General features: G+C 45.0%; 1 protein-coding gene across 7 annotated transcripts in view; it reads left to right on the top strand.

Moving 5' to 3' along the window:
- LOC143691843 (E3 ubiquitin-protein ligase NEDD4-like) overlaps nt 1-19,086 on the top strand; it is an 81,450-nt gene that overhangs the window by 26,624 nt on the left and 35,740 nt on the right. For 3 of the 7 annotated variants that reach the window (XM_077171180.1, XM_077171181.1, XM_077171182.1), the window contains 3 exons: nt 2,665-2,746; nt 5,442-5,480; nt 6,860-6,913. In XM_077171180.1, coding sequence (XP_077027295.1) covers nt 2,665-2,746; nt 5,442-5,480; nt 6,860-6,913 — 175 coding nt within the window. Of the gene's footprint in view, nt 1-2,664; nt 2,747-5,441; nt 5,481-6,859; nt 6,914-8,333; nt 11,246-19,086 lie in introns of those variants that run through there. The other 4 variants (XR_013179774.1, XM_077171183.1, XM_077171178.1 and 1 more) reach the window with 2 other exon arrangements.

Consider the following 19,086-nt stretch of genomic DNA (forward strand, 5'->3'; position numbering starts at 1 on the left):
AAGTTGACAAAACCATGGCAAATAGCTAATTCTGGATGTCTGAGGGATTCCTGAGGTCAGGAAAAGGACTTCTTAAACTCTCAGATTGTTTTGATGGCTGTTCTGCAAAACTCTCTTTGTACTAAGTTGTGATTATGATTAATATAACTTTGATTATTAGCATCATTTTCTTAGGATTCCCTTTTATTCTCTAGAGAACTCTTACCAGCTTCAAGGTTCTCCTGATCTTGGCAGGTGCTGATGTTCTCTTTAGGTTTTGGCCAATCATGTTTGGATAGATGAGATTTGGTGCTTTTAATAATTTTCCATTTTGTAGCGAGGAGCATTTTAGATAGGTGTCCACAAATCAACTCCCCTTCATCTCCAGTCACTGGTATGATGGTGACTGGGCTCATTTCTCTTTTAAACACGACTTGGTGCTTTGAAATTTCTCTTTGTTGCCCTACGCGTAGGTTTGTTATCGCTGTGGCTTCCCTTGGGTCGCCCCTTGCGCTGCATTGGGCAGCTCTCTGTCAGTCTGTCGTGCCTCTGTGTTGGTGCCCTGTTTGAGTGCTGCCAGTGGAACTCTGGGGATGTGCTGGCCATCTGTCATGTCCCCAGGCTCGCAGTTCATTTCCTGTGTCCATTTTCTGGTGTTACAGTGATTCTACCAGAACACCGTGTAGATTCCACTTGGACATTTCCTACATTAACAGATTCCTAGCAGTCCATGACTGCCAATTTGTTGTGCCGCAGGTTTCATTAAGATGGCATTTTAGCCATCTTACACTGGTACTAGTGTAAAAATTGATGTAGAGAAAGTTTTCTACTTGTAGTTATCTGTTTTGTGACATTTCCACATTGAATCCTTGTTCCTCTTCCCCAGGCAAACCCAGTACTTTTCCTCCAAGTGACCTCTGCAGTGAGCTTTCCTAGCAAGGTGCAGAACTGTTAGTTCCACATGTCAGATACATGATGTTATCTGTGTGAGTGGAAGGGCTTCGTTCTGCTCATCCAGTGTCACTTTGACTCCTAAGCTTTTCCAGCGTGCCCTTTGAAATCCCCTTCTGTGCTGCGTTCCCGTGCAAGCTCCGTGCAGAGCTGGGCTGCCGCTGGGGTTGGGCAGACCAGGGCTGTGTGAGACACTTCCACCTGGGGCAGTGTCAGCTTTCCTTGCTCTCCAGATCGTTTTGAGTAAACAAATGCATGTAAGTAAACAGTCTCAAATATCCAGTCCTTTGAGTAAACTCCAACTTCAACTTCGGGACCAAGAGCTTGGCTGCTCAGCTCAGTCTGACTCACTCTGTCCCGCTTTTAGAGCAGGCAGAGATGTCAGTAGTCTGTTCAGTAAAAGCAAAATTTCCTTACTGAAATTTGTAATAAACTTAATTATTCTCTAGTTTTTTAAAATAGAAATAGATTTTAAAAATAATCTTTACCACTGTGCCACAGTTTTCATTTTCTGTAGGCAGAAGATTCTTCCAGGGTATTTTAGCACTAAAAAATTGCAGTATTTCTAAGGGTTCCTGAAAAGAGCATTGTCTAAGTATGGATTGATAACCCAAATCTGGGAGGATACCTGTCAATATTAGTATGGTACATGAGGCAATTCAAAGCAGCACCAGCATCTCTTTATAATCACAATGATGCTTTGCTTTCTTCTAAACATTGCTGCTTAATGCTCAACTTAATTGCAGATTAGGTAGATGCATTTATGTGCATCTACTGATGGGAATAATCAATCCCACAAGATGTCTTGTTTATTCTTGTTGCCACCTTTGTGGCATTTTGTATTCAATACATGGAACATCCAGTATAATGAACATGCAAGCGCTGCTTGTTCTGTAGTGATACTGTCACAAAATAGTTCCTTAACTTCAAAAAGTATCAGCATTTCAGTGACTTGGTTGGTAAATCTGAGTGTCTGGTGGTACTGTCAGTGTCTCTCATTGATACTTTCAAGGAACCTTGGGTCACCACCCAGCAGAGTGTGCTGCAGCCTTGAGAGGGAAGCACCAGAGCAGGTCAGGGTCCTGGTTTTACTCAGGCACCCATTTCCCCCCTTCAAGCAGAGGCTCTGCTCTGGTTCCACCTCCTGACGTTGTACCTGTGTGAGGTTCATCTGTTCTTACAGGATGCTCTTCTAGAGCACAGAACCATGGAATGGTTTGTGTTGGGAGGGGCCTTATGGGCCATCCAGTTCCACCCTCTGCTGTGGGCAGGAACAGCTTCTACTGCAGCAGGTTACTCTCTGCCCTGTCTGAATCACTGCTGATGCTGTGCAGCTCGGTTTTATGGTTCAAAACAATTACAACCACTGCTTCCAAATACTTCCTGTTGCACTTGTGTCAGCTCCAGGGGTTAGCTGCAGCCAGTCTCTTCCAGGCTCCCATTTTCCCTGCCTGGTTTTAATGGAGTGCTACGGGCATGCCTGTGGGCAGGAGCTGTGTGGGAGCAGGGACAGAGCTGCAGGGAATGATCTCTGCTGCTATGGGCAGGGTTTTACATTCAAACACTCATTTTCAATGTGTCAGTAGCTTACCAGAGTTCTGAGCTTTCACTGAAGACAATTCCACTCGGAGTGTTTGGAGGTGCTGTTGTTACCCAGTTAAATGAAGAATTCCTTCTGCAATGCTCTTTGGCTGTACAATTGCAGGCCATTAAATCTGATGTCTTCTTTTACAGTGACCCGTATGTGAAACTTTCCTTGTATGTAGCAGATGAGAACAGAGAACTTGCTCTTGTGCAGACAAAAACTATCAAAAAGGTATGTGTATACTCTTTCTAATTCCATGGCTTCGGAAGGATTAAGAACACTGGAACACAATTGTATAACATAATGCAGCACTAATTAAAATCATTACATTCATGTCTAGCAGCTGGATAATGTGCTTGTCTCCTAAGCAAACTCTGAGAGCAAGTGCCTGCATCTCAGTGTTGTCTGGCCTGGAGACTGAGCCTGATGTTGCATATTGTTCCCCAAAGCTTGGCTGCATCATTGACAGATTCTTTTTGCAAATTCATATTTCATTGGAAGACATGGCTGAAATAAAGGGCTGAGAAATGCTGTTTTAATTATCATTTATCTGACTTCCAACAAAAATGATCATTCTGTTCAAAATTTCCATTTTCAAAGTATTTTCCTAAGGTGGAAATGTAAAACAACCAAGTACAGTCGATCTGAGGAATGACTGCATGGCAGTTACCTCCTTCAGCTCTGTAACTGTGTCTAACCCTTCACAAGTTTCTCATTTTTCTCCTTGTTTTTGTGTTCCTCAGTTGAATGGGTAACTTTGTGCAGCACTGCCTTGCAGGAGTGCTTTTGGAGCAGCAGAAGGAACTGCAGTGTCCCCTTTTTGTTCTCCTTTTCCATGTCCTGTATCCTACTGCACAGCTGGACTGTGCTTCTGGAAGTGCTTCATTACAGCCAAAGGGGTTAAATGCACATTGTTTCCTTACTCTGAAAAAATAAAGTTACCAGAAGAATATCAGCTTCATGTGGCATGATCTACCCAGGTTAAATTTCTGAGGCTTTTTGTTTCAGTGTATCTCTCTCCATAGTTAATACAGCTGTAAGGTTTGATTAATGCTCTGTGCTTCGTTTTGGAGCTGTGTTTGGAATGCCCTGCTGAAAAGGTTCTCTCTGAAGCAGACAAAACTGTATATGCTGTTTGCTGGCTTTGCTCCTGTAATGTGGTCAGTGTGTTCTTTAGATACCTGCTGGAATTTAAAAGTTCAGATGAAGATTATCCAGTTTCTTCAATTTCTTCACCTTGACTGTGCTGAGCTCCAAAGACTTCTACCTTTCCCATATGGAATATTAAAAATATCTCCATCTCTGAGAATGCCCAGTCTCCCCATTGAGCTCTGGTGTTCAGGAGCATCATTTCTCTCCATGTTGTCCTTTTCTGTGCAGGATTGAATGAAAACCCTTTTTTGACTACCCGAGGAAGGTCTAGCTCAGCTTGACTGCTGGCAGTCCTTTATGTGTGCAGCGCTTGCCCTTTTTAGGATGTGGCTCTTCTTGAGGTTGAGTTTTTGTTATTGTTTCCCTGCTCATGTCCTGTATGGAGCCATTCCTGCAGTTCCTTCTCCTGTGCTGGCACTAAGATAAGTTTGCACTTTCTGACTCAGCCCACTAAGAGTGGGGCCTGTAAAGGTGGGACAGATTTCTGTGAGTTACCAGGCATTTACCAAAGACTCTGCTGCCTTGTCCATCAGATTTGCCTGAACTCTGTGGTTAAGCAGCAGTCAGAATGAATGGATTATCAATGGGCAGTAGTGCCCTCAAAACCCAGGTTAAGCCAGTGCTTTGTTGGGTAAATTGTATGTACCCTCTCTTGCAACAGCAGTAGCACTTGATAAATATAAGTAGTTAAAATGTAACATTGTTTTCCTTACTGCTTCATTTTAATTTATGTTTTACTGAATACATTGTGCTCCTTCAGGAAAAACAGCTGAAAGTTTCTCTGCGCCCACAGGCCCATCCCTGCTCTTCCTGTCATTAATTCACCTGCCCTTTCCAGTGGTCTTTTCTTTCAAGGAGTGTTTCCTGCTCTGCCATGAGCTCCTGTATTCCCAGTTTGTAGAGAGATGCAGTATAATCAGCCCTCATGCCCTGCATATGAGGAATCTCTTGGATCTATAGCAAGGAGTAAGATAAACAGCCAAGATTCCCCTTCTCTGCTAGAACAGAATTGTCGTGGGTGTAAAGCCAATTTTTCCTGTCAGCTCTGCCCATAAATCTCTGCTGTGTGAGAGCATGAGGGAATGATTTGGCATGAGCACAAAAACATTGGACATATTGTCCAATTGTTTTTATACTTACCCAAGCCTGAATTGCCCAAATTACTGTTTGTAGTTCTCATCTCTTTTTGTAAATTTATTATGTCATGCTTGAGCTCACTTCAGCTGGCAATCTATATGCACGCTCATTCTGTGCATTTTAGTCAGGTTGTTAAAATGAAAATCCTTGGGATGGGAGGACATTGGAAGAATATCTTACCTAGTCCAAGGAATAACCTTTTTTGTTATGTTTTGGTTTTGGGGTTTTTTTTGGTTTTTTAAAAAATTTTTCTGTTTATTTCACAGTATAAATCTGAGCATATTCTTGTAGCCCTTAAGTTACCTTTGTGTTTAAAAAATTCATCTGGGTTTAAATGAATCTCAAGAATGAAATGTCTTCAGATTTTATTTCTATAGGTTCTCAATGATTTGTCTTTTAATCATCAAATTCTATTTTTATTTAATGTCTATTTTAGGATCATCTGAGTCAAATATCCTCCCACATTTGGTTAACTCAATAGAGAATTTCTAGTTGGCAGTATATTTTTCAATTTCTTTTATTACATGCTTTTCTTTCTCTTTTATTTCCCTAGAAAACTGTCACTTGTATGTATGTTTTTATAATTCACACCAGAAAATATAAACATTTGATGTAAATATTGTTATTTCTTTTACAGACACTGAACCCTAAATGGAATGAAGAGTTTTACTTCAGAGTAAGTTTCTCTTTATTTACAGTCATTATTAGAACATGCACAGCTAATCTTGTTTTCTCTTTGTTTATCAAATAGATTGTACAGCTGATCTTATTGTGTATTTGTTTATATGTTTACTCCAAAGACCTGCTTGCCCTGATGTACTTGCTGTTGTGTTTCTGAGGGGATGGAATGCTCAGCAGGAATTGGCCTCGGGTTCCTTGGAAACTGTTTCCCAACCTGCAATTATATAATTGTGAAGGGCAGTAATTTTGCTACTCAGTTGCAGACAATATTTTTCCAAATAACAGTTGGCTTTTGACTTTTAGTGCAGCTGTAGCTCCCGCAGAAGCAGGTCAGGCAGAATTTCAGGGGGTTTCAGGCATTACTCTCCAGCAGTGCCTGAGGGCTGATGTGGTGCATTGTTCGGCCCGGAGTTCTGTGGGAAGCTGCTGCCAGGATGGGGAGCTCTGGGACAGCAGTGCCACCAGTGGAATGTGCCATGGGAATGCTTCTGGGACATGTGCACCAAACAGCTTTTCTGAGTAATGCAGATCTAAAATCTCGGGAAAAGGGAATGCACAACACTGCTGCAAAACCTCTGGTATAGTTCACAGATGCTCTGTTAAAACGTCTTGAATGTCCTCAGAAATAATGGGACCTGTAAAGTAATTGAGACCCTTTTATGTGTGTCACAGTTCTCTGATTTTCTCAAAACTGAGAAGTCCATCTCCAGCCCACAGAATTGTGGTATATTATTTCTAAATTTTCTTAATTAAACATGCTGGTCATAGTAACCAAGCTTGCAAAGATTTTCTGAAAAAATAGAGCAACTGGATTAAACATTATAAAACTTGTTGTCGTTTAATAGCAGCTGTTTTGTCTCTCTGACAGGTTTCTTTTTATGTTTGATTTTGTCCTTTTAAATGTTGGCAGTCTTTCTGCTTCAGTTTAAGTAAATAGTTTTCTGGAGGTATATTTGCTGTTTTATGTGTTGGGGAGATTTCTGCTGGGTGTTCCAAGGGTGCTTGCTAAATGGGCTAGAGATGGTGAGCAATGGACAGTTAGAAACATAGCTGAATATGCAGTTCTGAAGGAAATGCAGCAAAACTCTTGCTCCTCGTAAATCAGTCAGTCAGGGAGCCCTGATAGTCTGTCCTGGGACTGGGCTCCTCTGCCAGGGAAATGCAGTAACTGAGCACAGCAAATAAAAGCTTTCATATCAATTGCCAGGCTCTTCCCAGTTGCAGTAAGGTTCTGGTGCTCCAATTCAAGTAAAGATTTACATCAGACCTGTTAGTCCTGTCCTAATTACCTTGGTTTGATTGCTGCCTGATCTAGTACACAGATTGTTACTGTCCAGCTCCTGAACTTGCAGTGACATTTGGATTTTCTCACAGGTAAACCCAACCAACCATCGGCTTCTGTTTGAGGTGTTTGATGAAAACAGACTGGTGAGTACTTGTCTCAGTTGTGTTACACTAATCACAGGCTCTGTGTGCCACAGCTGATAGAAACACAACACAGCCTAGAGGTGTCTTCAGACAGTTGTTTCAGTGAGTGTGCCAAGAAACACAAATAGAGGTGTAAAAACCATTTGAGCTGGGACTAAAAGGGCACTAAAGTAGTGCCCTTCTGGGTCAGACCAAAATGGTCATCCTCACCCAGCCCTCTGACAGCAAAACCCTCAGTCTGTCCTTCTGCAGGCCTCTCCACTTCAAACCAAAGTCCTGACCCTTTTAGTTGCTGATAAAGCAGCAGCTTTATCATGTTCATGTCCCTTTCCAGTCCTTTAATGTTTCTGCATCCTGCTTGGGGAGATGCATCAGCTTTCAGAGCTGCACAATGCATGTGTGAAGGTTTGAGGTCATGGCAGGATGATGCTCCCTTGGGTTTCATCTCTGCTTCACAACGCTCACATGTTGTTAGTGGGTTTTGTCTTACACTGTGTTTGGCTGATGCAGTAGCTTTTCTGGAGGAGGCTTTCACCATCTGACTGCTGCTGTTATAGCTTCTGTTACAGTTCTGATCCATGGGAAAAGTGGCAGTGTCCCTCTGTACATCCGGGGTTAAAGGTGCCAGTGCAGTGGCACACTGGTGGATGGCTCTTGGGGGTTTGCCTTTTGAACACTGTAACACCATCTCTGTTCATGAGATCAGGAATTAACATTTTCTGGGCTGGGGGCAATACAACCTTTACTAAACTTGTTTACTTTCTGAAGATTAGGATCAGAGTTGCAAAGATACTTTCATTAAAAAAAGACAGTGTAAAAGCATTTGGCTTCAATGAATAGGTTCTTTCCTTCTATCTTCCTAATAAATAAAGGGCAAAGGAAACCACACAAGCTGTGTTCTGGGGAGAAAGAGGACTTGGCAGCTGAATGACTGGATCTTTCCTCAGGAGGAAGTAAACTGGTGAACTGGTGGCACTGTGCCTCTACAGTGGCTGACCAGGAGCATATTTATTTGTATATAATGATCGTAATGACCACTTGCGCTACTCAAACTGCCATGTGCCATTGGAATGCAAAGGTGCCACAGGAGCAGGGAGATGGGTTAGAGAAAAACCTTGTATGCAGTGACAGCTGGAAAATGACAGGTTTGGGATACTCATTTCAGACATGCTGTTTTGGATTTTCGAGTTTGGGTTTGCAGTACTGGCCTTTCCCTGGCAGTTTAAGCACTTTTTATTGTTGAACCAATTTGTGTGTACTCTCCTTCTGGTCCTGCCTCCAAAGTCAGTCTGTCCTTGGTTTGGAACCTTCTGGCCAAGGCAGCACTGGGGTTAGGAGCCATGGCTTTCCTTGCAGGAGGTCTATGGCAAGGTGACTGCTTTGGGGGGTTTGGAATAGCACGTTTCCATCAGGTTGTGTTTACAGAGTGAGAAGACACTGAACTGATTATTTTGGCTTTACTCTCATATACTTACTGTCAATACTTAAATGGCTTTTGTTGGAATGACTTTGTTCCTTCTTCTTCCCAAATTACCAAAGCACACTCTGTCTCTGCAGGTGTCTTTGCCTTTCTATTCCCAATCTCAACAGAGTAAATGTGATGGAGCCTAATTTTGGATGCAAAGACTGTGTTATTGAGTAACAAGTTTTAGCTGAAAAATAAGGTAGTACCAGCACCTGTGCTAGTTCTACAAGGCAATCTCCAGACCATTGCTGTGTGGAAGCTGTTCACATTTTTGTTGTGTCTCATAATCCATATAAAAAAATTGTGCGATTGTGCTGGCTGCTGGCAGTTTGATCAGTTTGAGCTGCCATTGCTCTTGGGATTGGTAATTTTCTGGCTTTTGAAAGCAAGCTGCTTGCAAGCAGAGTTCAGATGGCAGAGGACTGACCTGCCACATACAGGTTTTCAGAGCTGTTGACAAGATTTAGGCTTTCCAGTTCTCGCAGGGAACAGCTGTCCAGGCCTTGAGATGGAGCCGCGCTTAACCGGAGTTTCTTATCTGGTATGTGCTGAGAAGTGTCCCTTCACGTGTGAGTGCCCTCAGGGCACTGAGTATCTTTGTTGTAGCAGAGCTGATTTAGGGTGGTTGCTTCACGTTCTGGTGTATCCTGTCTGCCTGTCCTCCTGAGCTCTTCTGGCTCTCAGAGTGTAACTGTACTCCGTGCTGGCAGTGCCACGTGTGGTGGCATTGCTGACTCCCTCGCTGGAGGCCAGCCAGGAGCAGGCAGTTCTGTGCAGGGTCTGAGACAAATCGGTACAAACGGACATGCAACACCCAGCTCCGCTTTTCCCTCACCTGTACTGCCTGGTAAATCTGGAAAAGGAGCTTTCTGTCTTGCTCTCCTGCTTGTTTCTGCTGGTTTTACTGTATGAGAGGTCTTTGCCATATGTATGATTGCTTTGTTTTTAATTTGTAGTTGCTCAAAGAGAACTGCAGGTTATATTGCTGTTGCGGATTTTTAAAGGCAAAAGTTTTTTGCTTAGTTGTGTTATGAGCATGGTTAAAATGGAAAGCATAACCATGTTGTATTTATTCCTGTCCTGCCATGACAGCCCAGAGCGGTAACACACCAAAGTGTTATGCTTGAAAGAATTTTCCTCATTTGCATGTGGTGTTGACTTAAACTTTTAACACAAAATGGAAGTGTTTTGTTGTAGTTACATTTTTCTGCAAGTGCTTTCTCCAAGTCTGCCCTGTGTGAATCTGATGTGGTTTAGATTTATAGCAGTGCTGAGTGTATTCGCTGCCTCCGTCAGCTGCGAGAGCTTTCCCGCTGGGGCCGCTCCTCCCTGATGGAAAAGGAGCAGCTGGGAAGGTGCTGTTTCAGGCTCTTGCTGGCATTACAAAAAAAAAAAAAAAAAGGAAAAAACAAACTCCTCACACACACTTACATTGGAGAGGGGGAACCAGGCCACGTGACTCCCACCACCCTACCCTATGTCACCGTGTGTGTAGGAGCGCTGACTGCTCCTGCCCAATCATGCCTGGAATGCCGCTTGCCACTTGGGCTATTTCTGCTATCTGTCGCTCCCAGGGCTGCAGTGCTAACCATTTGGCAGATGGGACACTTTTTCTCGGAGTTTATGTCTTTGGTTTTTAACTTCTGGCAGTGCCTGAATTGTTGCTGTTCTCCCTCTCCTTTTCTCCTCTCTGTAAAACCATGGCCCATCGGCTGCGGTTTCATTTTGGCTCTGGGAGAAGCAACACAGCCCCCGAATCGGAGATCCTCGCCCGGGAGAGAGAAGATGACTTTTTCATGGCATTCCACACCTTGCCAAGAAGAAGCAGCCCTCACGCGTTCTCGCGGCACGGAGCGGAGGACGGCGGCGATGGAGGATTGCACGAAGCGGGTTCCTTGAAGAGGAGCACATCCATGTTTATCCCGCAGCTGCTGAATGGCGTCGACGCGCGCCCCACCAGGAGCTCGTCCATGCAGATCTCGCTGCAGCGCAAGGCTGCCGACGGCTGCGCCGACGAGTGCGTGGCCCCAGACTCTCCGGAGGAGATGCTCCCCTGGAAATTCTCAGACTTCAGGGAGCATTATGCATCCCCCGCTGAAAAGCGCTCTTCTCCGAGCGCTCCACAGGTGACTGCTGAAAGTTCTTCGCCCAGGCTGCTGGAAGAGTTAGGGCAGCAGACAGATGGAAGTGTTTGCTGTAACCGTAGAATGTTTTGTAGTGCTAATCCCCAGAGCGAGGAGGCTCTGCCGACTGCCCAACGAGAAGAAGCGAGTGAAGCGGCTTCAGGTTTAAACATAAGCGGTGTGAGGATTCAGCATCGGGCCTCAAGTGCTGAGGTGCCTCAAGTTACTCTACTTCCCTTTGGTCCTGAGGCTCCAAATAGTGCTCCCACCTCTGAACCCCGGCGCTGGTCCTTGCAGCATGTGCCAGATGTGTCAGCAAATTCAGGGAAAAAGTTCTTTGTTCTCCAGTTACAGCAGCCACAGGCAAGCAGTACGGGCACAGGAGGTGGAGGTAACTTTGGCTTTACCGGAACAAAAGGGGACAGATTGGTCAGGTACCCTCGGATACGGCTGGAAAGGAGTACTTCCTACCCTGTCCAGCCACCAGAAGAAGGAATTAACCCCACAGGTGATGGGCTGAATTTGGAGCTGCCTGGAAACAGCAGGAACAGGGCAGAAATACCTAGAAGCAATTCAGTAGAGCGGATGCCTCAAGGGCAGGGATGCTTGTTTAAAATCAGACCTGATCAAAACATGAGGCAGCAGCACTTCAGGATTCTTGTCACGCGTGGGCCGGAAGAACAAAGTCAGGGTGTTGGTAAGGAGGGTCGTGGCACCCCGTGTCCTGCGGCAGCCGGCACCGCAGTAAGTATGATGCTGGGTGTGCTGTGCTGCTAAAACACAGATTGCCTTACAAAGGCTGCCAGGCTGCAGCCAACTGCAGCACTTCCATTGGTAGTGCTGGAATGTTCTGCCTTTCTGTGGAGAAAACCACAAATCAGCTTTATTTCTAATCTAATGTAACTTTGCTCTCAGTTATGATTACATCCAGTGTAATATTTTCAGATCTTACTATCACATGTTTCTTAATTCGCTGTTATGTCAGCTGGAAAGATTTTTTTAAATCAGAGCATTCAAATAGCAAATTAAATGTTCCTGTTAGTTTAGTTGGCTGGGATCTTGCTGCATGAAGAACTCTTTGTGCGCTCTGGTTTTAAAAACAAATACTTTGGCACTTTCTAAATGTAATGGACACACGTGTACCTCTACACACTTCTAAAATGTGTATTGTAATGAAGTAGTTGTTAAAACTCTGGGAATCTTAGGGTGATTTCAATCAAAGTACTGACTTAGTTAAGATACCAGGAAGTCTGGGGAAAAAATAATCTTTTTTAGTAATTTCTTATAGTAATCTTATAGTAATTTTTCTTTCTTCCTTCTGGAAGTGAAAAACATGTCATGCCTTTTGTATGCCACAAGTCCTGATCCAAGTCCAAGTGCAAGTGGCTTGGCACAACTCAGTAAACAGTCTTGTTGTTTGGATTTGCCTAGATTTGGTGTTAGGATGGCAAAATTAATCTTCTGGGTTTGCTTTGTCACAGGAGGTGAGGATTGATGGTTGATGTTTTCAGTTCCTTTTTCAGCGCCCAAAGTAGGAACGAACCTGAAGGGTTTGGATTAGTCATTTGCTTAAATTGCTTTGCTGTGCAATCCAACACGGCCCACTCGAGTTCCCAGCTCGGGGATGCTGTATTTAGCAGAGCCAGCTCTGGCTCCAGCTGTGGCACGGGCTCTGAGGAGATTTCAGGCTCCATGGCTCCTGTGCTCTCAGGCACTGAAATGCAGCACAGGGACAGCTGCTCCCTGCAGCAAGGCCAGGGCTGACTCTGCAGCTTTCCCATGGAAAAGCTTTTGGACGCCGTGTTTTGCCAGCCTTCTTTCTGGGAGCTCTTGAAAGTGTAAAATAGAAAGAAATCCCTTCCTGGTACAGGTTTGGTTCCAGGACACGTAAGGGAGCAGGAAAAAGTATGTCTGATTTTCCCTTTCCTCTTTATTATCCCTTGCTCCTTTCCAAGATCAGCCATTCATGGAGACCCGGTTCTATAAGTAGTTGTGAGGTGTCAGACCCAGCACAGAGGCAGCAGAGGTTTGCAGAGATGTGCCCTGGGGTCTGTGCAGCAGTTCTCATTTTCCTAAAGCATCTCCCCTCAAAGTCCCTGCTTTCATCCCTCCTGTAGTAACAATTCCCATCCCAAGGACATGCTTCAGTGTTCCCAGAGGAGAATGAGGAAATTCGTTCCTCTGTGCTCTTGGTTTGAGTGACCGTGAGGAATGGATTGAGGCAGCTGTGCAGCATGGCAGGCACAGAGGTGCCCAGCCCATGTGGCACTGCATCCTGCAGGGCAGAAACTCTCAAAGGAAAAGAACTAACTGAAACTTCAACATTTTTGGGTTGTTTCTCATCCTTGTAGTAAATCCAGAAATACTGTGGGTAGAGGTGATGGACTGGGCAGGATGCCATGGGAAGTGTGGGGGATGGAAGCATTTTGGTGCAAGTTTTGTTGCATTTTTTGACCACAGAACATTACTTGTTAAGGTGCCATTTTTAATCTGTCCCACAGAAGTTTGTTTGAAAGATCTGTGATGTGAGTAAGGGAGTGCCTGATATACCTGATCTCTTGAGCTGAGGGGAGATGTTGCCATGGTTCATAGTTGATAGTGTGAAAGGAGAATAATTGTGGTGTGTCCCAGTGCAAGAAGTTTATGTGGATGTGATTGATATAGGGCCTGGGCCGGGGCTGGGAGCAGCAGCTGCTGCAGCCTGATTTATCTCAGAGCAAACATCCGAGCGGGCGTCTGCAGTCCTGCTGCTCCGAGTGGTTGTGACCTTTCAAATATCTGCTCTTTTAGACAAGCGCTTTGGGGCAGGCAGGATGTCTTTCATTACCAGACAGGGTAAAATATTAAGTAAAGGCTGAGCTCATGTCAGGCTGTGAAAAATTTTATTTGGAAACCTTCTTGCAAATTCTTTTGCCTGCTCTGATATTTTATATGCCGTGCAATAGAATGTCTGTGCACTGTGCATATCCCACATACTGCTGTTGTTTATCATTGGGGGCTGTGAGTGCAGAGCTGGATTTGTGGGAAACACTTCAAAAATGTATTGGACAACTGCTGGAGAGAGCTGACAAAGGCATCTTTGTGAGCAAAAACCAGCGTGCCCTAACAAAGTGTTGCAGGAGTAGGACTGAATTATATTTAGGAAACAAACAGAAGTGGCACCTCTGGGTTTGGCAAGCCTGCATTTCTCACAGCTCAGCTCTTCCTCTCCTTTCTTCGAAATCATTTTAGAATAAATATTGCTTCTGCTTCAGGGATTGCTACCTGGACCCCTAACAGGCATTTCTAGGAGATAATTCATGTGGCCTTAGCTGGAGGTTTAAATGGTTCAAATGAATAGCGCAGTGAATTTCCTGGCTCTCCACTTGCTCTGCAAGCAGTGCAGATGGCCATCTGGAAAGCCTTTGCTCTCTGCAGATAAGGACTTTGTTAACAGCTGCAGGTAGAGGATGATGAATTCCATTCCCTGGGTCTCTAGCTTTTCTGTTAAGGACAAAATCAGTTCTTCTCAACAGGAAATCACCCTCTTGATTCTGGTGTCCATCAGCTTGCAGGCCTGTTCTGGAGCCCTCTGGCCATTGGGGAGGGGGCAGGTGGGCACACTCAGACCCGGGCAGAGCAGGAGCTGGTTTTCAAGGCAGCAAGTACTGAGGACCTGAATAAATTCTACCTTTTTTCTTCTCCCTCTCTGGGTGGGAGACAAATAATTCATGGCAAGTAGTGTAAATTAGCTTGCAGAATTAAGAAACCCATCTGTAACTTTTAGTCAAGTTTTCAGAGAGTCAAGAATTGGCAATGCTGTCTTTTTACCTCATCCCTCCACATTCCCAGAGCTCCCTGGGATTCTGAATTTTGTGTCAGGCATTTTTCTTTTTCTCCTTGAAAACTGTATCTGTTGGTAGTTCTCTGTGAAGAAACCAGAATAAAACTTGGAGTAGCAGAGATGGAAATAGTATCACTTTTTTAAATAGCAGTAATAAACTCCTTGCTCCTGCATGGAAAATCTGTATGTGAGTTTGGGTACACAGCAGTCTCTAAAGTGGAGAATTTATAATGGAAATGCTGACACGAGTTTAACGCTGCAGGTGCCAGCCAGAGCTGCCTTGGTGCGGATCTAGCCACAGAAAATGACAGATAAGAAAGCAGAGAGTGTTGATTGCTTTTTGTGCTCTTCAGCTGGTTTTCTATTTGAGAAAAGCTGTCAAGTAATGATGAGTTTCAGAATGTGCATGTATTGTACACATACACAGAACAGAAGTTCTGCACGCGAACTGAAGTTTTTAGTTCAGCAGCTATTCCAAAGCCAAATCTATCCTGTTTAGTTAGTTTCCAGGTTAAGTCTCTTTGTAAAATACATTACTGTATGTAATGTCTTCATCTGAAGTCCTGGGTGAATACCAGGATGACATTGGGAGCTTCCAGAAGTCAGCAGTTAGGTACAGAAAAATAAATTAAACTGGCATTATGACCAGCCAGGTTTTGTCTCTGAAAGGAATGAAAAAATTAAAAGGGTGTATGGGAGAGGCTTCCAGAGCTGAAGGCAAAAGAATGAGTTGTTCAAATAAAATGAAATTTTATTTGCACTTTGTGTTGTGGTGTGAGCCCAGAGCTGTCAGTGCTTTGGTGGAAAGCTGCAGCTTCCCTTTCAACCTGGGATTTATTTTAGAAAATCAATCTGATGCTGACTCTGTGGTTGCTTCTGTCTCTTACATGTGTCCATCGAATAGTCAGTCTCTTCTTGTTTCTGCCCTTTTTGCTCACAGTGAGTCATGTGCAGTCATACCTACAGCATTAAAAAAGAACAGGTAAAATGAGAAATATTAGGAATTACACTGCATGTAATTTAAAGCATAATTAATTATTAGCTTGGATGTTATCCGGGGCCTAAGTATACTTTTGTGAGTCAGCTCTGTGCATAAAAATTGCATAATGAAATAAATTCTATTTCCATTTTTGAGCAGTTGCCTTGTCTCTGAGGTGAGGCTGGATACCAGCAATTTCTGAAAGGGTTTAGTAACACACGAAGTATGAAAAAGAGGTTTTCAGTAATCAGTTAATTTGTGGTGACATTATTTGGGGTCTATTACATGTTTTTAATTTATTGTGTAAAAACACCTGATCTTAACTGAGCAAATGAAATACCATTTTCTATTGTTGTTTGCAGATGTGGGGAATGGCACACTGGCTGAGTAGGGAAAACCTTCCAGGAAACATTGCACTGTGGGAACTGGTCTTAACAGATTTGTTTTGGTCTGATGTCACCATTTTTTAATATCTTTTTGGCCGTGCAGCAGCGCCCCAGTGCAAATGTCTTACAGGAAAGCAAATCGTACCTGCTTTATATTTAGTGAGGGAACTGCAATCAATCTACTCTTGCTCTTGCCCTCCCCCAAGTAAGCCTCACAGTGTTTTTTCCTTAGGGAATTAACATTGCATTGTGCTGGGGTTTGGGTACTTTGTTGTCCCTTCACAAAGGTTCAGTTAAAAAGAGGAGGGAGAGAAGAGTTTCTGTAGGGGCTTTGGTTGCTGTCCCTGTCTAAGCTTGTAAATCCTGTGAATTCAGTGTAATTAACCCACTGCCTGACTTTGGCCAGCCTGTATGTAAGAATGTGAGAAACTTTCCTTTCTCATTGAGTAGGTGCACCTTTATCCCAGTGTAGGACCTGAATGGATGCACCTTTATCCCAGTGTAGGACCCGAATGGATGCACCTTTATCCCAGTGTAGGACCTGAATGGATGCACCTTTATCCCAGTGTAGGACCTGAATGGATGCACCTTTATCCCAGTGTAGGACCTGAATGGATGCACCTTTATCCCAGTGTAGGACCTGAATGGATGCACCTTTATCCCAGTGTAGGACCTGAATGGATGCACCTTTATCCCAGTGTAGGACCCGAATGGATGCACCTTTATCCCTCTGTGGGACCCGAATGGATGCACCTTTATCCCAGTGTAGGGCCTGAATGGATGCACCTTTATCCCAGTGTAGGACCCGAATGGATGCACCTTTATCCCAGTGTAGGACCTGAATGGATGCACCTTTATCCCAGTGTAGGACCTGAATGGATGCACCTTTATCCCAGTGTAGGACCCGAATGGATGCACCTTTATCCCAGTGTAGGACCTGATCCCTGTGAAATGTCTCGGTCCCGTTTCCTGGCACTGCTCGGGAAGGCCTGGGAGGGGATGGCAGCCGGAGCTGTGGGTTCCTGGTGCCCCCAGGTGCCGAGCTGGCTGTGCTGGGCACTGTTTGTGTCCCAGCATTGGGTTCCAGAGGGCCTGGTTGGGCAGGTGACATCACTTGGGCTCCTTGTGCCAGGTGCAGCCAAAACAGATGCGGGAAGGGGAGGGAGAGAGGGAGGAATGCGGAGCCGCCGGCTGGCAGGGCCAGCTCCATTCTCCACGGAGCTGATGTGGGAGTTGGCACTGTGTGTTCCCTTCCCAGCACAGGCAGGCTCCTGCAGAGGCTTCCTGGGAGCTTGGAGCTGGCCAGAACTCTTCCTTGCCTTTTGTTATGCTCCTAAATTTAATGGGGATTCGCCGTTCTGACCAGACGTTTGCAGCCAATAGTGCTGGAGTTCTGGCTTTTCTGGTTGTTGCTCTAATCAAATCATTGTGCAGAATTCCAGAATACAAACAAACAAAAAAAACCATAAAGAGTGGAACAAACTTTTCAAGCTTTTTCCTGTGTTCTTGAAATTTCACCCAGAGAGTTCATATTACCAGCTAGCCACTGGGTTTTCAACTGACTGCAATTTAAATTATCCACCATAAAAAATCTGGCAGTAAATATTAGTGACTGATCCCCATGAACAAGTCAGTATCATCTTGGCTCTCCTTTCTGTTACAAACAAATGTGTTGCTTGAAAATCAAGCAGGTGTGAAGGTTCTTGGTCTCAGCAAGGAAAAAGTACTTGGACATGTGTAGGTGTAAATGATTATTAATTTGCAGAAGTTAGGAGTAGTTAATGTCCACTAATTAGCATGTCAGTGGCCTAAGCATGAATTACCTTACTGTTCCCTCTGGTCAGTGCACAGCCATGCTTCCCCTCAGGATTCTGATTATTACCCAGTAGAACAAAGTCTTGTGTCACAGAAAAGTGGCCTTAGAACTCTTACAGTGGATCTTGCTTTTTTCCATAACATTAGGAAAATCATTAAAGTAAAAATATGATGTCACATATTGCCAGGCCTAATGCCTTCTTGAGTGTAAGTGCTGCTGGGATCAGCCAGTTGAAAGAACGTACTTAGTACCTTTGGAAAATTCAGGCTGAATAAATGTCAGCGTGCTTTCCCTGATTCCATTCCAGCAATCTCATTTCCCTGCCTGCAGAGCCTTTCACGACTTTGATTTCCCTGCCACGGCTTCTCTGTTGTTTAACCTCAGCCCACATAGCTAAAGCACTGCATCATGATCCAGAAAAGCCTGGTGATGCTCCTGATGTAACAGGGCTGCAGCAAGGTGCTGGCTGGAGCTGCTGCTCTGCTCATCCCTGGCAGTCTATAGGGTACTCACACACTCTTGGGGAGAGCAGAGCTTTCACAGCACTGCTGCAGTCCTAGCACGTCATTTTTAGACAAAGGCCTGATCCTACATGATTACTGAGGTGAACTTAAACTGCAGTTTTCTGGACTGTTGCTGGTAAAGATGTGCACCCGCAGCTTCCCCAGAGAGAGGGAGTTCAGCTGGGCACACAGGGAGGTGTAACTGTGTGAGCTGGACACAGCCACCACACTGGCAGGGGAATCACAGCTTGTGTAAGTGTGAGCTGCTGTGCCTATGAGGGTTCACTGGCAGGGGAATCACAGCTTGTGTAAGTGTGAGCTGGTGTGCCCATGAGGGTTCACTGGCAGGGGAATCACAGCTTGTGTAAGTGTGAGCTGCTGTGCCCACAGGGGTTCACTGGCAGGGGAATCACAGCTTGTGTAAGTGTGAGCTGGTGTGCCCATGAGGGTTCACTGGCAGGGGAATCACAGCTTGTGTAAGTGTGAGCTGGTGTGCCCATGAGGGTTCACTGGCAGGGGAATCACAGCTTGTGTAAGTGTGAGCTGGTGTGCCCATGAGGGTTCACTGGCAGGGGAATCACAGCTTGTGTAAGTGTGAGCTGGTGTGCCCATGAGGGTTCACTGGCAGGGGAATCACAGCTTGTGTAAGTGTGAGCTGCTGTGCCCACAGGGGTTCACTGGCAGGGGAATCACAGCTTGTGTAAGTGTGAGCTGCTGTGCCCATGAGGGTTCACTGGCAGGGGAATCACAGCTTGTGTAAGTGTGAGCTGGTGTGCCCACAGGGGTTCACTGGCAGGGGAATCACAGCTTGTGTAAGTGTGAGCTGCTGTGCCCATGAGGGTTCACTGGCAGGGGAATCACAGCTTGTGTAAGTGTGAGCTGGTGTGCCCATGAGGGTTCACTGGCAGGGGAATCACAGCTTGTGTAAGTGTGAGCTGGTGTGCCCATGAGGGTTCACTGGCAGGGGAATCACAGCTTGTGTAAGTGTGAGCTGCTGTGCCCACAGGGGTTCACTGGCAGGGGAATCACAGCTTGTGTAAGTGTGAGTTGCTGTGCCCACGAGGGTTCACTGGGGGTT

Source organism: Agelaius phoeniceus, chromosome Z (assembly GCF_051311805.1).
Source record: "Agelaius phoeniceus isolate bAgePho1 chromosome Z, bAgePho1.hap1, whole genome shotgun sequence".
Lineage (NCBI taxonomy): Eukaryota > Metazoa > Chordata > Aves > Passeriformes > Icteridae > Agelaius > Agelaius phoeniceus.